At 47.9% G+C, this 23,210-nt stretch overlaps 1 protein-coding gene across 1 annotated transcript; it reads left to right on the forward strand.

The window, feature by feature from the left end:
* The first annotated feature begins 3,194 nt into the window (after positions 1 to 3,194).
* On the forward strand, positions 3,195 to 10,425 carry LOC120386773 (ecto-ADP-ribosyltransferase 5-like). Its single transcript, XM_039506534.1, has 4 exons — positions 3,195 to 3,260; positions 5,571 to 6,267; positions 9,092 to 9,124; positions 10,319 to 10,425. The coding sequence occupies exons 1-4, from the start codon at positions 3,195 to 3,197 to the stop codon at positions 10,423 to 10,425; spliced, it is 903 nt and encodes a 300-aa protein (XP_039362468.1).
* The last annotated feature ends 12,785 nt before the right edge of the window (positions 10,426 to 23,210 follow it).

The raw sequence follows: 23,210 nt of genomic DNA on the forward strand, positions 1-23,210 counted from the left end.
CTCTGGCCTTTTCCTGCTTCAGCATCGGGGTAGGCACTGACAAGCCCACCCAACGCGTATTTTCCAATGGCCCCAAGCTGTTCCTTCTTGCTAGCCAAGAAGGGTGGCTGGCAGGATGGAGAAGACAGTTATCCTATTCCTTCTGGGTCAGGTGGTTTACCCTTCCACTCTTTGAGCTGTGAGGAATGAAACCATTTCCGCCAGGGCTTCTCATTTTTTCCATTCAGGATTTCTACCTGATAAACACAGGCTGGCCCAATTCACAATAAAGCAGGGGCCATCCCAGGTGTGTGTCAAAGAGTGCTCCTTTGCTGAAAACTTTCTGTACATTACTAGTTGGCCTAATTGTTACCCGCACAAAATTCTCTGTTACTTACACACTCTAGGGGCGCCCATCTTTACCGAGTTCGTAGGGCTCCAGATGAAAGGAATTTTACCCCTCCGTGGGCTCCTGGATCTACTCCTCCGTGGGCTCAGAGCAAACACCCTTTCCCTGTGGACTCAGAGCAAACACCCTTTTCCTGAGGACTCAGAGCTTAATCTTTTGCAGGTTTATGGGGTCTCCCACCGGCGAAAGAGCCCCACACAGCAGTACCCCACTAAATCGCCACCTATTAACAATTACCAAAACAGAATGCACATGCCATACACACAACACTCACCATTCCCAACAAGATAGATGAACCCTTCCTCATGGCCAGCCAGGATCAGGGCCATCTGGGGGACTCCAGCCTCCACACAGTGTCATCGGCAGAGTGCTGAGGTCTGGCAGCTCCGATCCCAGGGTTGTTTCCTGGAGTTGGTTCCCTTAGAGCACCCCTTTCCCAGGGGAATTTCCCCTTCTTCATTACTCTCTAACCTGTTGGTTTTCTCCTGTCTCAAGTGAGCAGTTAAGGTTTTTTTCCCACCATCTCTACTTCCCTTATCTCACTAATGATCCCTACCAAAAGCCCTTTCATGCAGTCACAGTATTTCTCTAAAATCTTTACTTTTAAGGCACAACTCTTTAACTCTTTATTGCATGGTCCTACAGTTATTTTAAGCATGATTCTTAACTTAAAAGTTATAGGACGTTACCAAATATTCTCTGAGAGAGAGATTTCACTAAAGGAGCTTAGTCTGAAAAAGGAAGAGACAGTTTGCTCAGGCCTGTGCCTCAGTTTCCCCACTCTGCAGCAACTATTCAACAAGTACCACATGATTACGGTAACATGCTGCCCACATTCTCTACCAATTTGTTACCAGCTTTGCCCGTTGCTTTCAGGTAGGCTCATTTATTAGGGTTAGTCTTCTCTGTGTGGGGGAGGAGCAGGGGTGTCTGTACTTCTATCACTGTACTGCTTGTGTCACTTGTGTTCTCATAGGGAGCGCTACTTCTCCCTGCTGCAAGTCCCTCCCAGTGGAGCTATCCTGCAGGACCCAGATTCCCCAGGGCTGGGTTCCTCCAGCCCCAGAGTCAGACAAACACACACATTAACAGAGTGCATCTGAGAGGACTGGGTTAATCAGCACTCCCAAGCTGACCCCTTATGTGCCCCTGGACTCAGCAGACTGGGCCAAGCAGCACTTCCAAGCTGCCACCCTCATATGTCCCAGGTTCAGCACGTCTCTATCCCCACTTTCACATTACAATTGTTCTGGTAGTAAACCACTTGATGAGCAAACCCCACAGGATTTTTGGGCACTGCAGGGATCTTTTAGCCTAGGTATGAGGAGCGTTGCTGCAGAGCGAATGAGGAAACAAAAAAACATCCACGGAGGGGCCGGAGGGGAGAGAGAGGGTGAGAGAGAGAGAGAAGCAACCAGCTTAACCATGAAAGTTATTTATTGCCAGGTAATAACCATAGGGGAGCCAAGCAAACAAAACAGTTATAATATTTAACCTAACTTAAACTTGATTATAAAAGTCAGGTTTAGAAATCTGTAACTAATCACAGAAGACAGGGTCAGAAGGCTGTACCTAGAGAGAGAGCTGGGTTCTCACCACTCCGTGGAGCTTGAATCACTTGGGGGTCCCTGGTGGTGGTGGCAGCTGAGAGTCCAAAGTGCTGGAGACAGGCAGAGCCCTCAGCATGATCTATCAGGAGAAGATGAAGTCCCCAATGGAACTGATGCAGATTTTGGATCCAGGCATCAGAACACTTACTTGACTGTGGGTAAGGGATTTTGTAAAGAAACAACAATGATTCAAGGGGGAACACTAGATTTGTTTATGTGTAAACAAGGGAGAATACCAAAGTTGTTTTGTTCAGGCTAGACATGAGAGCTGATCATTCCTGGCTTTGGGCGGTGTTCCTTGGAGGGAGCTCACAATGCAATTAGGGGGGTTCCCTATTTTGGATACCAGTAAAGGATTTATTACTAGAACTGGTCTAATAACATCTGAGCTAGGTGTGTGCAGGCCTGGGCTCATTAACATCTGGAGCAGACATCCCCCATCATGCACTGCTTCCCTGCTTTTCTGGTCCCAGAGTTCCGAGCGGTAAAGGGACTTGGTGAGTTGTGTGTTGGTCTGTTTGCTGGTTGTCTCCGTGTGGGTCGTGTGGCTGGCATTTGGGTCCCTGACCGGGCCAGGTAGCAGAGATCTATTTGTTTGTGTCTCAGAGAAGGCTGTCTGGGACCCTCAGGCTTAGGATCAGCCTTGAGTTGTTAATCACTCCATTAGCCATGGGGCAGAACTAAGCAGCGAGGTGCAGAGTGTATAAGGTTGTTAGTTGCCAAGCGAACAGTTGACCAGGCACTTGGGTGAGGCACTGAAATATGGAGCTATGTCGTTATTTTAGCCCCAGTCCCTAGGAGCTGATTGACAGACCTGCCTGGACGGCTGGTTTCTGTGTATTGTGCTGTCTAATTGCACTTAAGAATAAACACTGCAGCTCTATGAATCGTATTTCCCCCGAAGTCTTTTAGGGAAATGTGATCACCATGAAGTGAAATCAGGATTTCCCCACAACTACTTCCCACTCCTCCAGCTGAGAACTGTATTTCAGGGTCAAACCCGCCTCTGTTGTGGCTGGGCTGCTGTCCCTGAGAGAGCAATTCCTGCCTGGGAAATCCCAGTCACTGAATGTGGAACAACAGATCACAGTGAAGCAATGGGGAGGATGTTTGGTTTTGATGTGTTCTTTTCCCCTCACATCTCCACTGATGTTCCTCATGGATTCTCCTGCAGCTGCACCGGGGATGTTGGAATAATGCTGAGGCCTCTGCTGATCCCCTTGACATACTTCTGTCTTCAAACCTGGCTGGGAATCCCTCAGGTAAACTCTTGAGCTTTGTCAGTGAAGCACTCTGTGTTTTCTTTTATTTCTGCTCAAGGCTATGCAGCAGGGCCGGCTCCAACTTTTTTTCTGCCCCAAGCGGCGAAGAAAAAAAGAAAAAAAAAGCCAAAGGCAGCATTTCGGTGACAGCTCAATCGTGCTCCACTCTTCTGCGGCAATTCGGCAGCGGGTCCTGCACTCCCTCTCTTCCTCTTCGGCGACACTTTGGCGGCAGCTCAGAGAGGAAGAGAGGGACTGAGGGACCCACTGTTGAATTGCCTCCGAAGGCCCGCACATGCCGCCCCTTTCTATTGGCCACACCAAGCACCTGCTTCCTTACCAGGTGCCTGGAGCCAGCCCTGCTATGCAGGCAGCCATACTGCCTTAGACCCATAGACGTGTAGGGCTGAAAGGACCATGAGAGGTCATCTTGTGCAGCCTTGTGTGCTGAGGCTGGACCAAGTGCACCGAGACCACAGTGTTTCTTTAATCAGGGCTCAGCACCACCTTTCTGCAGTGGCTAGTAGGGGAACCCAGGCCCTCCAGCTAAACTAGGTTCCAGTCCAGGGACCTTCTGAGCAGCAGCCAAGGTCTGTTCCGTCAGACTCCTTACTGCTGCCTCCCTGGATATCTTCCTACCACAGCCTCTTTCCAGCCTGCACAGCCTCTCCCGGCTCACCCTCCTTTCAGGGCTGGGCTCGCAGGGCTCCCCCGTGGAATCAACCAACACAATCCCAAACCAAAAGAACAAAATTAAACTAATTTCTGCCTGGCTCAGGCTTCCTCTTCACCCTGCAGGAGCCTTCCTGTTCCCCTCAGGTCTCTCCACTCTTTACTGCCAGGAAAGGGACTACCGAGGTCTCCCCCCGTCTCCCTGCAGCCCCTCAAAAACCCCCTAGGCTTTACCAACACTGCTGCTGGCTTCCTCCTGGCCTGAGGCAACTCACCTCTGGCCGCAGGCTTCATTGCCCCCAGCCTCCCAGGCCTCCTCCTGGCTCTGAGCCCTCCAGTTCTGGCTCCAGGCCTCTCTCTGCCTTTAGCCCAAGAGGGGACGTCCCCACCTGATCACCACCTTTGTGTAACACCTTCCAGGTGCCACCCCGCAGCCTAAAGGGGCTCAGGTTCCTGTCAACCCCTGGTTAACCAGTGTGGGGTTTATACAAACCACCACAATGGTGTTACTGTCCTCCATGTGCGTTTGGGGGTTGGATGGAACCTTCCCATGGGCACCACCAGCCCTGGAGCATGCAGTGCATGGCTGGCGTATGAACATGGCAACCCGCTGACTCCCATTGAGGTAGACGGGGGTCGTTTCTAGATATTCCCGTGGGATTTCAGACCCTCCTAGCCCCCTCCCTTCTATGTCCCTTGTTCCCCCCGCTTTGTCTTCCCCATTAATGTATCCTGTCCTGCCTTTCTGCCTAACCTCCCGCTCCGCACCTGCACACAATGTATCTATGACACTAACATGGACCCCAGTAAACTAAAAACACCTCTGTCCCGGGTACGTGGCTCGCTGGTTTCTGAGTGCAGCCCTTCGGGTGTCAGGCCTTGTGCCTTTACCCTCCTGGCAGGAATCCTGTGATTCTCCCACTCTCAGGCGGGGCCCTGGGCTGCGGTACCTGTGAGTTCATCGTGCTTACCCAGCAGCTCCAGCTGAGTTCAGGTCCCTGCGGTTCGTCCCTTCAGGAGTCGGGGCCCAGTGGTGTATCTGCTGACACCAACGTGTTGTTCATTTTCCTGTAGGAACAAGTCGTTTAGAGAAACCAGATTTTAAAACATCCCATAGTCCACACTCACATCGGTCTTACCTAAAGGGCTAATGTAGGCAGGCTCTCTGCACCCCAGCAGGACCTGTCTCTGAGCCTGGCTCCCCTGAACAACTCCCTCTCCCCTCTTAACCGAGTGTTCCTTGTTAAACCTGACACAGATCTTCTGATCACCTGCATTCCCAGACCTCTTGTATCCACCCCTGCTTCTTTTCCCCAGGAACCAGGCAACAGACAGTATTAGTCAATTATTACAGGGCAGCTACAAACCCATCACACCCACCCTCTCCTCCCTCCCAAAAATCGAGGCGCCAATGTGACATTTGCCAACAACACCCTGAGGATTCTGCTTGTGTGTTCCTCCCTTTCTCCCACCTTTCCTCTGTTTGTCGCTTTAGAGGTAAGTCTCTAGGGGCAGAGGCCATCTCCTAGTGTGTTTGTACAGGGCCAAGCACAATGGGGCCCTGATCCTGGGTGTGACCTCTAGATGCTATTGTAACACCATTGCTAATGTGACTGACTGTTTCCTTTCTTCTCCCAGGCACAATGCCAGGTGGAGCTGAGCATGATGGATGACGCTTTTGATGACCAGTATATAGGATGTGCTGAAAAAATGGATGGAATTGCACCTGAACTGCTAGAGAAAGAAAAGTCCATGTCCTCAGTGTTTAGCACAGTGTGGGAAAACTCAGGGGGAAAATGGCAAAGTATAAAACCTGAGCTTTCTCTCCCCAAAGACTTTAAAGATGAGCATGGAAGAGCCATAATAGCCTATACTGACAATTACTTTCACAGTGAGTTGAATAAGGCAGTGAGAGGGAATGGGACATCTCGAGCTCATTACATGGCCAGTTTCCAGTTCAAAGCCTTTCATTATTACTTGACAAGAGCTTTACAGCTCTTACGAGGGAGGTGTGATGTGATGTACAAAAGGACGGTGTACCGGGGGGGTAATGTCAGTTTTCAGCACACGGGATCAGGTCACATTAGGTTTGGATACTTCGCCTCTTCGACTTTTGATATAAAAGTAGCTAAGGAATTTGGCAACGGCACATTGTTCACCATCCACACGTGCTTTGGTGTTGAGATCAGGAACTTCTCACACTTTCAGGAGGAGGAAGAAGTGTTAATCCCAGTCCATGAGATATTCAATGTGGCCCAAGGACAAAGGAGTAACTGCTCTGTCCTACGGAGCACAAACCGGACCTGCAGCCATTTTAACTGCGCGTACCTGGGTGGTGAGTACTGGGCTGAACATGAGAAATATTTGTGTGGGGCTATTTGCTGTGGAGAATTTGAAAACCCCACTTCAGGGAGAGCTGATGAGAGGGACGCTGACTTGAGGACTTGCCACCAGGGCTGGGGGAGACAGGCTGCCATGACTCTCGCTGCTAGAGAGGGCTCGGGCTGGGGTGGGTGGACACTGGGTCCCAAGCGCTCACTGAGGAAAGTAGGTGCCTAGACATCATGGCAATGGGAGCACTAGAAAGACAGGTGAAGGTCCCAAACCACTGCAAGTCTTCAACACATCCCTTACAGAGTCCACAAGAGCCCTGGCAGAGCAGCTGTGGCTCCTCAGACACGGCACAGCAAATCCACAGGCTGTGGGAAAGGGAGCAGTGGGGTGGCCTAGTGTGCAGATGGCACATTATTTGGGGCAGTCAGGACTAGGGACGACAGTGAGGAACTTCAGAGAGATCTAATCAAGTTGGGTGAATGGGCAACTCAACATCAGGTGGAATTTACTGACACACATTCCAGGTAACGCACATTGCGAGGAATAATTTCACTGGATCGTTAATGAGCTGTGTAGCAATGCAGGATTCACCCCTGCGGCACCTCCTGCTGGTCTCTCGGGAATTAGCTCTTCTCCAGCCGTCAGAGCGTTCTCTGCAGGCCACTGTTCCGCTGCTGCTTGGCCCCCGTGTCCCTCCCAGACTTGGTGCCCCGTTATCTGGGGTGCTGCCCCCTGGCCATACACCCCTCAGTCTTGGGGTCTCCCCTCCCCAGGGTTCCCCCACCCCCTGTCCTCACCTTGCCTCAGTCATAGGCTACTGCCAGTCATCAAGTCACCCCTGCACCCTGAGGCAAACTGCAGTATAATCCACTCATCACAGGCAAGGGGGTTTTGGACCTGCTGCAACCCAGTGCCTCTGTGGGGTCTTGGACAAGGTCCTGCAGCCTGGAGAGTTACCAGCCTGGAGCTCTCCAGCCCTGCCTCACTCTAGGCACACTGAGCTTCCCAGCAGCCAGGCCACTCTCTCTCTGAACTCAGAGAGAGACTGTCTGTGCTCCTGGCTCACAGGCTCTTATATAGGGTCAGCTGAGGCCTGATTGGGGCATGGCCCAGCTGCAGCTGCTTCCCCAATCAGCCTAGAAGCTGCTCGCCCGCAACAGCCCTCTCCCAGGGCCGTCTTAAGCCTTTCAGCGCAGGAGCAGATGACCACCCCACTACAAGCTGTATCAACTCAGAAGGAAACCTGGCCATCATTGTGGAGCATTCAGTGCAAATCTCAGTGAAAATCTCTGTTCAATGTGCTGCAAAGTCTATAAAGCAAACAAAACGTTACCATGCTTTGGGAATGATGGGCTGGAGAATAATGTGGAGACATAACTAGGGTAGGTCTATACTTACCGCGCGGGTCGATGCGGTGAGTTCGACTTCTCGGAGTTCTAACTATCGCGTCTAATCAAGACGCGATAGTTCGAACTCCCCGCGCGCTCCGGTCGACTCCGGAACTCCACCACCGCGAACGGCGGTGGCGGAGTCGACCTTGGAGCCGTGGACTTCGATCCCGCAGCTCCTGGACGGGTGAGTAGCCCGAACTAAGGTACTTCGACTTCAGCTACGCTATTCGCGTAGCTGAAGTCGCGTACCTTAGTTCGACCCCCCCCCCCCTTAGTGTAGACCAGGCCTAAGGCTAAGATTTACTTTTTTTTTTTTTTTTTAGTAAAAGTTATGGACAAGTCACAGGCAATAAACAAAAATTCACAGTCCCGTGACCTGTCCATGACTTGTACTATATACCCCAAACTAAATCTTGGGTGTTCTCGGGGCCTCTGGGATGCCCACTGATGCTCGCAGGGGAGGGGCAGGGGGGCAAAAGGGGAGAGAGAATGGGGCACCCCAGGATAATCACTGCTGCTGCTGCTGGGGGGCATCCCTGCCAGCCCAGGAAGGTGGTGTGGCTGGCACCGGAGCCTCCTGTGCTGCTCAGGTGGTCCTGGGCTCAGTCGCAACTGCCAGGTGCGGAAGTCACAAAATCCATGACTTCCATGACCTCCGGGACAGACTCACAGCCTTAATTATAACCCCATTACATGAATCAATGGGGCACTCTTCCCTGGGATACTAGGTTTGGTTCTGATCACTGAGTTCTAACAGATTTATCAGGGGTGGGGGTGGGAGTGAGGGAGGTGGAGAAAGTTCAGAGACAAGGGATGAAAGTGATCAGAAGTCTAGAGAGGTTTCTATTGGAGCGATTGGGATGATTGAGCTAAGAGAAAAGACAAAAGCAAATTGAATGGAGATATACAAAATAATAAATGAGATGGGGAAATGGCAGTGTGTAATTTATCACTTTCTCATAAAACAAAAATAAACTGAAGACAATATATTTAAACTAGTAAAAGGGTGTGTGCCCTGTTATATAAAATGCAGAGTTAACTTGTGGAACTCATTGCCACAATGTTTCTATGACTCCAAGAGCTCAGGAGAATTTTTAAAAAAAGAATTAGCCATTGATATAGATAGTTAGAATCTCCAGTTATGATACATAGTTTATCCTATGTATTTTTAAAAGGGCAATAATCCCTTAGGCCTCAGGCCATAAGGCAGTCACTAACTGCCAGGATTGGGGAAGAAATTTCCTCTCTGTGTAGGTTATTCACCTCCGGGGTTTCTTGCAGCCTCCCAGTGCAGATGGGCCTGACCTCAATCAGGGACAGGATACTAGGCTAGATCCAGTCCAACAGTTCCTATGTTTCTTTGGAAATAGTAGAATAGAGTTGAAAATTCCACCTGAGGTCACATTTCATTGACCCTCTCTGTTTGTACCGTAGGAAAGAAGAACCAAATATGTGTTGACAACTCCGGTAAGAAAGAAACATTTTGTTTTCATTGTTTTGACAATAACTTGCCCTCTGTATTGAAGTGCAGAGCACAGAGCAACCCCACCAGGCAAACATGTCATATGCAGGGAAACAACTTGAGAAAAAAGTGGGATGAACTGCATGTTCTGTCTATTTGTCCAGGTTCTCGTAGGGAGCTCATGACTAGTATCTGAGAACCTTCCTGTCTGACTCAATTCCAGGCACAGTTGATTTCAGAAAAGAAAATTTAAGGAGAATAAACCCTTAGAGCACTAAAGATTCATCTTCAGTGTTCTGACCTATAAGCTGAACACACATCCCCTAACCCAGCACCACAAGTGTGTCTCCATCTCCCTCCTCTCATAACTAAACCCATTCTAGCCTCATCCTCTCAAAACAGGACTATTTTACCAGAGCAGGTCAGAAAAATCTCAACAAAACATTTTCTCATTGGAATTTGACAATTTGTCCAACTCTTCACCTTTTGCAGAGCTGGTTTGATTTCGACACTGTTCTGTCAGAACGCTGCCTGGGTTCTGCCCAGCTCACCCACCTGGCTCCTTGGCAGCTTGGCTGGTGGGCTGCCCAGAAGTCATAGACCCCAGGACTTCCAGTGCCCCTGACCCTGGGACAGCCTGTTTGGGAGACTGCCCCAGAGCTGAAGCTCCCTTCCCTTGTGTGGAGAATTTCAAAATTTGGGGGTTTCATTCCAAGTCTAAACAAAACCAAATTCTGAAATATCAAAATCCTCCATGAAATGGAATGGCCCTTCTCTGCCCAGCTCTACATTTTACCGCTAAGCCGATAAAAAAACAAAACAAAAGAAACGGTGTTACTGGTATCTGGAGCCAGTGTTTCATAGACTCATGTCTTAATGATTCATAACTGGAATACATTTATGCAGCAGACAACAAGCTCCACATTGGAGCCTCTGGTACTGTCTTGGGGAAAACATGCTCACTAATGATTCATATCAAAGGAACAAGCAGGCTGAGGAGGAAGGAAGCAGGTGAAATATCTCAGCATCTCCCAGGTGAATGTCCCAGGCTGGAGTGTCCTGCTGGGGGGAAATAGATTAATATCTCTCTGCAATAAGCAGTTTCCAGTAGCTGTTGGGAAAGACACCAGTGTCCAGCTTTAAGGATCTCTCAGTATGAAATAATTTCCTATCTTTGATCTGCTTTTTCCTATTAACAGCTACCAGAGGTGGCCTGGCCTTCCCCGGTGAGCTGAGCCCTTCACTGTTTGGAGGATCCATCATCCTGATCCACGTTGCTGCTCTGAAGCTGTTTGCCAGTTTCTAAATTGTCCTATTCGTGTTGCTGACTTTTTCTCTCTAACACAAATCATGGTGATGGGACTTGCCAGATCCAAGCTGCCCTGCTATTCTGCCAGCGTTCCAAAGGGAAACCAGGAACACGAAGGGAATGTCGCTGGTACCTGCTTGGGAAAGCTTTGATTATACGTTACCGATGAGTAGATCAAAATGGAAGCTCATAGTTCTATTCCAAATGGGATTTGTCTTACAATGGTAGAGCTATACATGGATGCATATTAGATAACAGTTACTTGTATTCCAGTCAAGCTAGAATTTTTGTACTGACTTTTGATGACTTTAGCAAAAAACTTTTAAGAAATGAACTAAGTCAGAGTATTTTCATGAATACAGTAGACGGGTTTAATCTGTGTCTCGGACAGGTGAATCTGTAACAGCGCAGTTTGTGGGGTCCCTTGTCTATATCTCTCAGTCACTTTCACAGGGCCGCCGGGGGGGAGCAAGTGGGGCAATTTGCCCCTGGCCCCGGGCCCGGCAGGGGACCCCACGAGAATTCTCTGGCCCCGGCCCCGCCTCCGCCTCCGCCTTCCCCCAGCCACCGTGTCCAGGAGTGGCCCTGGATAGAGCTCCCCGCTCGGAGCCACATGGTAAGCAGGCGGGGCTCCAGGCCAACCGGCGGGAACTTAGGCCCCGCTGGAGCCACGCCGCTGCAGCACTGTCCAGGACCTCCTGGATGCAGCGCGCTGAGGCTCCAGGAGAGGGGGGAGGCAGGAGGAGTAAGCAGCATGGCAGGGGGCTGGGGCTCGGGGGGGTTGGATAAGGGGCAGGGAGTCCCGGGGACAGTCAGGGAACAGGGAGGGGGCAGAGGTTCTGGGACGGTCAGGGTATGGGGAATGTGGGGTTGGATCATGGGCATTCCAGGGGTCTGTCAGGACTCGGCCTAGGGAGGTGGATAGGGGTCGGGGCAGTCAGGGGACAGGGAATGGGGGGGGGTCCCGAGGTGGTGGTTGGGGAGGGAGTATTGTGGGGGGCGGTGAGGGGATAAGAAGCAGGATGGGTTGGGGATTCTGAGGGGGGCAGTTAGGGGGCAGGAAGTGGATGGGGGTTGGATATGGGGCAGGGCCAGGCTCTCTGAGGAGGCACAGCCTTCTCTACCCTAAAGCTCATTCAGCAGTTTGAGGTTTGCAGACAGCTATTTAACACAAAGAGCCAAGCTGTTATCTTTTCCATGGGGGAGGGATCACATGAGAAGAGCAATATCCTACACCACCTACCTCCTTCCCAACCCTACCAAGGGGGACCCCCCCCCTTCATTCCCTGAGGCTCCAGAGGGGTTAATTCAGTGGTTCTCAAACTTTTGTACTGGTGACCCTTTCACATAGTAAACGTCTGAGTGTGACCCCCCACTTTTATAAATTAAAAACACTTTTTTATATATTTAACACTATTATAAATGCTGGAGGCAAAGCGGGGTTTGAGGTAGAGGCTGACAGCCTGCGACCCCCAGTAATAACCTCGTGACCCCCTGAAGGGTCCCACCCCCCAGTTTGAGAACCCCTGGGTTAATTTAATTTTAGCACCCTGTGTCCATTCACGTGCATGTGCTATTTTGAGCATTTCAGTTTTCACAACATAGGCTCATCCCAGACTCTGGAACAAGCTCAAATGCTCAGTTTGTGGAGTATGTACATAAACTATACTAAAGACAAATTCACAGTAACCGTCTCCAGTTTGTGAGGGACCCCATGGAGCCAGTCTCTAGGAAACAGATACATTCATAGAGGTTAAGTCCATTAATGGCTATTAGCCAGGATGGGTAAGGAATGGTGTCCCTAGCCTCTGTTTCTCAGAGGGTGGAGATGGATGGCAGGAGAGAGATCACTTGATCATTACCTGATAGGTTCATTCCCTCTGGGGCACTTGGCATTGGCCACTGTTGGTAGACAGGATTCTGGTCTGGATGGACCTTTGGTCTGACCCAGTATGGCTGTTCTTATGTTCTAAGCTAAATGAACCCAAAGTTATGGGGGCAGATATGAGTCAAGGAAGCCAGCAGAGTATCAGAAACCTGTGAAAATCTCTGACTGGATGGGCTCAGGCGTTTGGTCACAAGCTGAGGTGGTTCAAAAGTTTTCGATTTTTTTAAGCAGAATGTTTTTATTGTTTCTTTAAAAAAACACAGCAAGCAGCAAATATTTGGTCACACGCTTCCGAAACCCCAGACCATGTTCAGGTTTTGGCAGACTAATTTCAGCTTTTCAATTAAAAAAAACACAACAAATTTTGAAGGAAACAGACATTGTCCATGATTTTTTTCTGCTTTTTAAAAAACCCTAGTTCTGGATCCAAAAAAAGTTTTGACGGAAAATATTTGTCCAACCCTTTTAATGAGCTTTAGTGCCTTTTAGCACTAGCTGCTGCTGAGAACCAGTGATACCTTGTAAAGGTGACTTGAAAAGAAGTTTTCTCAAAACTGGGTTTGTGCTGAAATGCGGAAGGTTTTTAAATGTTTATTTTTCCCAGGGCTGCAAATTTTTTATGGAAGGGACCCCTGAAATTGCTTTGCCCCAGGCCCCCTGAATCCTCTGGGCGGTCCTGCACTTTCATATCAGATTTTCTCAGAAGATGATATTTCTAACCGGTCGAATTAGGCCGAATTCTGGGCTAGTTTACCCACCTGCCTGTCCACTGACTGTCCTGGGACTGGATGCTCAGAACTTCCATGCATGAGAACAATGCTTCACAAATCAATTAATGCTGGTTGCTGTTTAATAAATTGTTGCTGGTTGCTGTTTAATAAATTGTATTTGCTTTGAACTGTATGTAATGATCAAGAACAAATTGCCTTGTGGATAGCGGGGAAGCGGTAGATGTGGTATATCTTGACTTTAGTAAGTAAAGGTTTTGATACTGTCTCGCATGACCTTCTCATAAACAAACTAGGCAGTATGTAATGATCAGTTGGTCAGGGAAGTGTCCAGTGAGGAGAGAGCACCCCGGAGTGGAGACACCCTAGCCCCTGTCCTAAGTGACCACAACAAGGTTGGGGGTTGAGCCCCCCCAGGACTGCTGGGCCCCGCCTTTTGGGGGTTATGAGGACTCGGCCACACCGGAGAGTGGAAGGGGATCCCTCGAGGTCAGGCAGAGCTCTGGGTACAGGGAGTGGGAGTGAGGACTCAGATCCTTTCGCTAGCCCACTTCACCAGGGTAGTGTATAAGCCAGGAAAGTTCCCCACAATAGCAGGACCGTTCTCCCGCTAACATCTAGTCCAAAGGTTTTCAACATTTTTCACTGGCAGACCCCTAAAAAAAATTCAGATGATGGTGCGGACCCCTTTGGAAATCTTAGATATAGTCTGGGGACTGTGCACCACAGATGGAAAACCACTGGTCTAGACATACCTTTTAATGTATCAAATAGTACCTCATACACATGGGTATCAGCTCCTTGCCCTACACACATAACATACACACAGACTCTACAGCATCGTGATTTCATGTTAAGGCAAGATTACATTCGGGGGGGAAAAAATCCTGTAATAGAATCAAAGTGTCTCCACTTTTTAATGATAGATCATAGAATTTGTAGGGGCAGGGCCTGGGGAAATCCACATTGTCCTCCCCTCAGCCCTAGAGAAGATATCTGAAAAGGTAATACAATCTGGGACTATACTGAGCATTTTGCAGGGCCTTTGGATACGTCTATACTGCAATAAAATACCAGCAGCTGGCCCGTGGCAGCTGACTCAGGCTTATGGGGTAATAAATTTGCAGTGTAGATGTCTGGGCTCAGGCTGAAGCCTGAGCTCTGGGACCCACCCCCTTCACAGGGAGCCTAAACAGCTACACTGCAATTTTATAGCCCCACTGTCCGAGACGTGTTGCAGTGTAAACAGACCCTTTATTCCTGCTAGAAATCACAGGAGACGCTATAGCCTATTGAGTCTATGGGTGTTGTACAGACAAAACTACACAGGATCTTTTCAGGGGGCAAGACAAAGATGCCACATTTATTATGAAAACAATTTGATTTATGACCAATAACTAATATTTTAATTTTTATACACACACATTATACCTAATACCTATACACACACACACACACACACACACACATTCACAGACACACACATTCATTAGATGTTCTGCAGCTGCTGCATAGTTACCAGTCCTGAGCATTGCTTCAGTTTGTGGCTTGAGTTTGCAGCTTGGGTTCATAGCTTGTGGTAGTTAACTGGCCAGGAAAGCCGGGCACAAGGACGAGCTGGGTCTCTGTCAGACGCGCACCGATGCCCTTCCATGTTGGCAGCAGAACGTTACCCTGCAAAGTTTTTAATTTCACCCATCCTTTTTGTAGGCGTTATTTTGAATCCAGAGTTTATAGGTCTCGCTGGGTTAGGCTGCCTCTGGTTTTGGTGATTGATTACCTGTTAATTGCAGGCGTGACTTTAGCCTGGGACCTGGCTTTGAACTTTTTTTTATTGTACCTTTTTTTTTAGGGTGGACTCTTCTTACTTTGTTAGGACTCTTGTTTGCATCTTTAGCCGTTGGTGTTTGAACTTTATTTTATCAGGACAGGCTGGGGTTGGAGGTTGATTCCATCATTTATACATGACTTTTATTTACACATTTAAACTAAACTAATAAGATTACAGCAGGGTTTGCAAAAATGAAGGTTGGTGGAAGCTTTCACAAAATGGAGTGAGTGTTTTAAAAAGGAGTTTGAATTACAATATGGCAAACAGTGAACAGAAGTTACAATATAGACAAGTGTAGTCGATGGCAAACAGTGAACAGAAGTTACAATGTAGGCAAGTGTAGTGAACGGTGAACAGAAGTTACATTAATAAAGTGAACAATTAAAAACAATTTCATTTATCAGTTCTCCATGGGATGCAGCTCCATTAGTGGGGACACAGCAAGATAATAGAGGAGGACTGAGCAAAAACTCAGTATTTGGTTCGGAAAAGGTTGCAAATGTGGGGTTTTGCAGTGAAAAGGTGGTGTTCTCTCCTTGAGAGTCAAGTTATTTCTTTGGGCTTCCGTTCAAAAGTGGATACTGCCCTTAACAAAGAAAACATGTGAATGTGGTTGCCTCAAAGCTGCGATATTTTTTGGCAGTGTCAAACTACCATGGAAGAGCCATTTCGATGAAATAAGCTTCACACGGCCCTTTGTTGTTAAAAGAAATATGAAATGTGTTTAGATTCATTTTCCACACACTTGTTCTGTACACACCTCACACCCCTACGTTTCAGACCCATTCACTCTGTGCGCACGTCCATCCCATCAACCCCTGGCACAGCTCAGCAGTCGCCTACACCAGGGGAAGTCCCACCCTCTCCAGTAAATACCTCAGGCCCATTGCTCCCTGCTCCTGGCAGGATCCAGTCTCCAAATTCCAATGCCTGGCTCCCTTTCCCAGGCCAGAAAATCAACCCCCAAAGACCCAACTCCCCAGTCGGCCCTCTCACTGAGGAGTCAGCTCAGCAGGTAAACAGGAGAGGGTCACGAGGTTATTACTGGGGGTCGCAGGCTGTCAGCCTCTACCTCAAACCCCGCTTTGCCTCCAGCATTTATAATAGTGTTAAATATATAAAAAAGTGTTTTCAATTTATAAAAGTGGGGGGTCACACTCAGAGGCAAATAGGTGAATTTTGGAGGGCGGAGCTGTGGATCCAGTGCATGGAGGTAAAGGGAATTAGTGAGTTGTGTGTTGGTCTGTTTGCTGGCCTGTTTGTTTGTGTCTCTGAGAGGGCCGTCTGACTGTGAGGCTTGGGCCTAGGGTCAGCCCTGGTGTTTGATGTCCGAGTTGTTTAAAACCCACCACCACCACCACCCATTAGTGGGGTGGCGAGGTGCCTGGTTTTCGACTGGGAAGTCCTGTTGAAGAAGGGACCTGACTGTGTCTGGTGAAATTTACTGACCGAACATGTGAAGTCCGGTTACTGCTGACGGAGGAGGCAGGGAGGCACTGGTCATCACCTGCGCCAGCCTCTACTCAGCCGGGGCCACCTCCGACCTGAATCAGGCAACTGCAGCTTCCAGCCCCGGCTCTGCAGGCAAGTCCTTCAGGCTTTTCCAGGTCATGGTGGGAAGAGCTGGCGGGGCTCCCTCGAGGTCCGGCGTCGTCTGCTTCTGGCCCCGGCCCAGGGGCTAGCTTGACTCGGGTGTAATGAATCCAAGTGTTACGCTCTCGCACTCGAACATATCCCTGTGGTAGCCAAGTCCAGGTCAGTTATTCTGCTCTCCCAGTCTCTGGGTCTGTCCATGTAAATGCAAAGATATCCCAGCTGTCTTAATCTAGAGGAATACTAAAAAAGGCATTACACAGATCTATTACTGAATAACAAGCAGTACCTGCTGGAATGGCAGTCAGAATTGTGTGAGGATTAGGTATCACATTGTGTCTAGCCTGAACAACTTTATTCACTGCACGCAAGTCCTGCACAAATCTGTATACCGGTTTTCCTTCTTGATCCAGGTCAGGTTTTCTAACAGGCAGAATGGGGGTGTTGAAAGGGGATGAAGTACGAATAAGCACTCCCAACCGTAGGAATGTGTTGATAAGATTCCGGAGGCCAAGCAGAGCTTTTTGGAGGATGGGATATTGTCTGATTCGAGGAATGTCAACGTCTGGCTTCAGGGTTATTTGCACAGGCTCTGTCCGGAGAGTGCCAACGTTTGTTTTGGAAGTGCCCCATAGAGAGGCGTGTACCTCTCGTCTGAGTCGTTCAGGCAGGTTCATCGGGCTCGCAGGCAGGATCGGATCCTTGGTAGCCTGGGTTAATGCGGCACATAGCTGGGGGAGTTGATTTTGAGGCAACCTGAGAATGATTTTATCAGCTGAAAAGAAAATCTGAGCACGTAATTTATACAGCAAGTCTCTGCCTAGAAGATTAACTGGGCTGTCAGGAGCTAACAAAAATGCATGGGAGGCTGAGACACCAGAGATTTCTACAGCAGCCTCCTGCAATACAGAACACTCAAATGGCTTTCCGCCTATACCCATTACCGGAACGCTTTTATCTGTGAGGTTTCCTTCCTTTGGCTTGGCAATAACAGTGGAAAGGGCAGCCCCTGAGTCCAAAAGACAAGAATAAGCGGTTCCTCCCAGAGTTAAACGGACCTGGGGGTCTGTGGAGGAACAAACATAAGTGGTAAAGTCATTTGAGTAGGTAACAAGTGGACCCCCGGGTCGCCGTTATTCTGCATTATTGTCAGCGTCTGTTCTTTCTACTTCCATCTGATATCGAGGTCGGGGCTGTTGTCCGGTACGTCGGTTTGGGCACTCTCTCCTCCAGTGACCAAATTGCTTACAGTAATGGCATACATCATTTGCACGGCTTGGGCCCCCCCCCTGATCTGCCTTCGGTTGCCACTTGGGGGGGTCCCCACCTCCCTCCTTGTCTTTCGCTCCCCGCATTCACAAGGGCTGCTAGCATTCTCACCTGTTTGGTCTCTTGAATTTTATCTCTTGTGTGATACACACGAGTGGCTACGCTTACCAGTTCCTCCAGGGATTTTCCCTCAGCGCCTTCGAGCTGCTGCAACCACTTCTTAATGTCCGGAGCTGACTGAGAGATAAAAATAAGCCTGACTGTGGAATGTATGTCCGCAGCCTTGGGGTCTATATTAGTAAAAGTACAAAATGCATTACAAAGTCTCTCATAAAAGTCAGAAGGGTGTTCTTCTTTCCGTTGCACAGTATTATGGACTTTTGACCAATCTAGAGTTCTTTCTCCTGCTTGTTTTATACCTGTCAAAACATGGGTTAAGAATTTCTTTAAGTTTGCCTGGTGGGTTGAATTATTCGGATTCCATTGGGGAGGGTTAGTGAGAACTATCAAATCACGCCCGTCACCAGCAGCCTCCGCTGCCTCCCGGGCCCCCCTTAGGACCCACTCTTTCTCCTCTGTGCGCAGTAGGCAATCTAAAAGTTGGCCCACATCTTGCCAATCAGGATTATGAGACTGAAAAATAGCACGGAATCGCCTCTGAATGACGTCCGGGTCGTCTCTAAGGTGAGGTGTAGTGTTTTGCCAGTTCATAAGATCTGCTGTAGTAAAAGGGACATGTACATAACGGTCTACAACCTCTCCATCTGTAGTGGGTACCGGGATGGTCCGAAGGGGTGCCTGGATTTTAACTGCATCCTCCCCATAGACTACTCCCTGTCTCGTACGAGATGGAACAGAAGTGTACCCACTACCCGTCGCTCCACTAGTGGATTCATTAACTTGAATTGTGGTTGCCTCAGTCTTCAGTGGGGGGATCACTGTCTTGGGCCCCGTAGACAAGGAAACCTGATCCGTCACAGCCTGCGATATTGCTGCCGAGGGTGGCCGCGGTCTAGGACAATACATGGGGCGGGGGGTATCTTCCCAACAATAGGCTTCACTTGGAGCAGAAGCTTTCGGGAATAGGGGGTTCTGGATTTTTATCTTCTTTAAACGACAATGAGCCTCATCGTCCCACAAAAACCAATAGTCCATTTGACCAGGCGCTTGATTCTCTAATATCATGCGCAAAGGAGTTAAATAAGTCAGAATATCAAAGGAGCCAAATTCGGGCCATGCAGTCCCCAGGGTTGGCCAGTCCTGCGTGCAAAGTTGTACAACGCGCTTCCTTGATATACCTTTCTGAACACCGGGTAAAGGCCATTTACTTAACATATAATCTAAAAGGCTATCCTTAGAGGGTTGTTCCAGAGACCCACCCATCTGTCTGATGACACTCAACCTGAAAAGAGAATTACTCAGAGATCAGTGGGAATTACAGTCTAATCCAGGTTTTCCTACTTCTATTACACTGTCCGTTACAGGGGGCGGGACAGAAGGATCTCAATACAACCTCAGAGCTTCATCGCACACATGGCTTCCACTCTGAGGAATTACGAACGAGAAGTTCAGTTCCGCCCACACACCTAACGCCAAATGAACAGAGCAGAAAAACAACAGTAACCGGTTAAACAGAACAGAACAAAACCAGATAGTGCACCAAAACCAGATAGTGTTTCCTTGTCCTATTAGGGCTCACCTTATCGGAACACGAACCCCAGGGGCCGCGGTGAAGCAGAGAAAGAGGGGCTATACACCCCGTTGGCGCCGTTCCCAGTTTGCCGCAGCCGTCTGGAGTCCAATGTCCGAGCTAGGAGAGTCCCATCTGGGTCACCAAAAACTGTTACCGAAATATCGGGTCTGCCTAGCTGAGAGCCAATAACAGCCTGACAGGGATAAGGAAAAATGCTTTATTCTGCAGAAGAAAGGAGAGCTCTGTAGTAGATACAGAAAACTCTACTGCACACAAGTTTTCACAAGCTTTTTATACACTTTCAAACAAAGACCATGCCGTGTTAACACTTCATTGGTGGTTACTAAACCCCGTAACACCGTTATCTGGTAAGGAAGAACTGGCTTAAAGCAGGATCTCTTTCTGCCTCTGGCAGCAAGCAGAAAAGATTAGTTACAAAGTTCAAGGTACTGTGTACGTGAGGCATTTTGGAGGCTTCTGCCTCCACCTACTGGCCGTTTGCAAAAACTATTAATAAGGGGGGGGGTACCCCAAATAGCTTTCACAGGAGAGAAGGACCAAACGTGTTTACAACTCTGGTAAGAAAGAATCTTTTTCTTTACATTGTTTTGAAAATGATTTGTCCTTTGTACTGAAGTGCAGAGCCAAGAGCCTATGGGCACCGTGTTGGGGACCCCTGCCTTAGAGCACTACAGAGTCATCTTCAGTGTTGTGAACTATAAGCTGAACACACATCCCCTAACCCTACAACACAAGTGTGTCCATCTCCCTCCTCTCATAACTAGACCCATTCTAGCCCCAGTGGAACTACATTCTCTCAAAGAACTAAACATAATTTTACCAGAACAGCTTGGAAAAATCTCGATGAAACATTGTCTCATTGCAATTTGACAATAGGGCTGCCTAGGAAACATGGACCCCAGGACTTCCAGTGCCCCCGACCCTGGGACAGCCTGCTTGGGGGGCTGCCCCAGAGCCGACGCTCCATTCCCTTGTGTGGAGAATTTCAAAATTTTAGGGTTTCATTCCAAGTCTGAACAAAACCAAATTTTGAAATATCAAAATCCTACACAAAATGGAATGGCTCTTCTCTGCCCTGCTCTACATTTTCCCTAAAGCCAATAAAAAAATCCAACAGAAATGGTGTTACTGGTGTCCGCGGTCAGTTTCCACAGACTCATGTCTTTATTACTCATAACTGCAATACACTTATGCAGCAGACAAGCTCCAAATCAGAGTCTCTGGGACTGGCTTGGGTGAAACGTGCTCACTCATGATTGGTACCAAAGGAACAAGTAGGTTGAGGAAGGAGGAAGCAGGTGAAATATGTCGCCAGTGACGTGAATGTCCCAGTAAATCCCAGGATGGGGTGTCCTGCTGAGAGGAAATGGATTAATGTCTCTCTGGCATAAGCAGGTTCCAGTAGCTGTTGGGAAGGGTACCTGTGTCCAGCTTTAAGGATCTCTGTCAGTGTGAAATAATTTCCTACCAATTCTTTGATCTACTTTTTCCTATTAACAGCTACCAGAGGCGGCCTGGCCTTCCCCGGTGAGCTGAGCCCTCCACTGTTTGGAGGATCCGGCATCCTGGTCCATGTTGCTGCTCTGAAGCTGTTTGCTGGTTTCTAAATTGTCCTATTCGTGTCACTCACTTTTTCTCTAACACAAATCATGGTGATGGGACTTGTCAGATCCTCATGGCTGCATCTAAGCCCTTCAGGCTTTAAACTTTGCCCATCCTGTGACAATCTCATTCCTCTCACAGATGACCACAGCCACTGTCCTTTATGCCTTGGTAAAAGCCACGTCCCAGACTGTTGCTTGGTTGTGCTGGTCCTTGTCCATGAGGATTGGCAGGTCCTAAGAAACTTGCTTGAAGCTCTTCCCACTGGAGCAATGTCTGAGGGGAACATCAGACTATGAGAAATGATCCTCTGAGCCTAAAAAAGGACCCTCCTTTCTGTCAGTCTGCATCCCAAGAGTTCTCATGAAGTGCCTCGTGGAGGTGGCAGGACATTTGAGGCATTGAGAAATTCACATAAAATTCATAATTGGACAACTGGCTTCTGAGAAGCAAATCACCTGAGGACGTTTTTGATGCTCTATCCACAGTTCTGGACCTGATTCACACTCACAGAACTTGTATGTCACAATGCACGGGATAGGAATGTAGAAACGAAAGTCCTGTGTAATTTAAGTGTGTGATCTATGTTTCCTCTTCACCCCTGCTTAACCAACTACAAACGGTAACCTGCTGGTGACAGTAACTTTCCTAACACATTCACACAGTATTGTTCCACTTGGCTAACCCAAGATCTTTTCTACAAACCTAGACTGCATCTCCTTTCCGAGGGTAGAGGGTTAGGCTGAGTTCAGCTGCCTGGTAGCGAGGGGTCTTTTGCAATAACATCATTGCTAGATGAGCTGGAACCATACGAGGATATTCCATCCAGTCCATTCCCAGGGCACTGTGCTGAATTGTTTCCTGAACTTTTTTATTTTGTTCCCTATATTTTCTAGTGCTCTTTTCCTCCATTGTTAAATGGCCCCAGGGATGTGTTTTCCATCACTTCCCTTAGGGACTTGGCTATAAACTGCTAGTTTAAAAAGGGTAAATGGAATGATCCAAGGAATTTCAGTATAGGCCTGACTTTGACACAGATTCCAGGCAAAACGGAACAGCAGTTATGGGCCTCTGTAAAGAATGGAAATATGGTTAATGCCAATCAATAAGATTTCCTGGAAAACAGGTTCTGTGAAGCAAATTTCATATTCTTTGATGAGATTACAAGTCCGATGGTAACTGTTGGTGTAATATATGTGGACTTTTGTAAGGTATTTGTCTTAGTATGGCAGGGAATTCTGAATTTAAAAAATCACTATAAAATAAATGACATGTATTAAATGGGTTAAAATCTGCCTAACTGATATATCTCAAAATGTAATTGTTAATAGTCATGTATCACAAATGAGATGGGGTGTTTCTAGTGGGGTCCTGCATGTATCAGATTTCAGCCCAATATTCTTAATTATTTTTCTTAATGGCCTGGAAGAAAATATAAAATCTTTGCTGGTAAAGTTTGCAGATGACACTAAAATTGGTGGGGTGATAAGCAGAGATCCTATAAATCTTTTTGCCATTGAAAAAAACAGAAATTACATTTTTTACAGAGACTATTTAGTTTTTGCATTTTGTGAAAAAAAATTATAAACATATACACTAGATTCCCATTTATCTGAGCGTCCATTATCCAGGTCTCCCTACTAACTGAACCAGGGCTGACAGACATAGAAGTATTTGGAATATATAAGAAAGAAAAATTGCAATTCTGTTAATTTTCTTTTACTATAATGATTGATGGTACTGGTAGGCTTCAAACGTGCTTAAACATTGTAAATATATCAATAAAACAGTGTGTTCAACTAATACCGCTATATATTGTGACTAGGTAAACTAAAGTTCAGCGTTTCATTTTAAATCACAGAAAAACACGGATTCTTTTTTTTTTTATCGGAATTGGTTTTTTTATCACAGAAAACTAGGATCCCTGGTGATAAACAACAAATAGCAAATACAGGTCACTGATACAGACTTATTTGGTAAGCTTGACACGATCTAATAATGCACAGTGTAACACAGTCAGATGCAAGGGTATATGTCTAGACCAGGGGTTCTCAATATACCTGTTTATGGAATTAGTGAGACCATGACTGGCTTTGTAAAGGGACCGCGCAGTGCAAAAGAAACACACTTTACCTACAGCACTGCAGGCTGGGCCTG

The sequence above is a fragment of the Mauremys reevesii genome, linkage group 1 (assembly GCF_016161935.1).
Source record: "Mauremys reevesii isolate NIE-2019 linkage group 1, ASM1616193v1, whole genome shotgun sequence".
Classification (NCBI taxonomy): domain Eukaryota; kingdom Metazoa; phylum Chordata; order Testudines; family Geoemydidae; genus Mauremys; species Mauremys reevesii.

Coding starts and splice junctions, on each gene's coding strand:
- LOC120386773 (XM_039506534.1), top strand. CDS start 3,195: ATGCTGAGGCCTCTGCTGATCCCCTTGACATACTTCTGTCTTCAAACC. Junction 3,261..5,570: donor CCTGGCTGGGAATCCCTCAG/GTAAACTCTTGA, acceptor TTCTTCTCCCAG/GCACAATGCCAGGTGGAGCT. Junction 6,268..9,091: donor TAACTGCGCGTACCTGGGTG/GTGAGTACTGGG, acceptor TTTGTACCGTAG/GAAAGAAGAACCAAATATGT.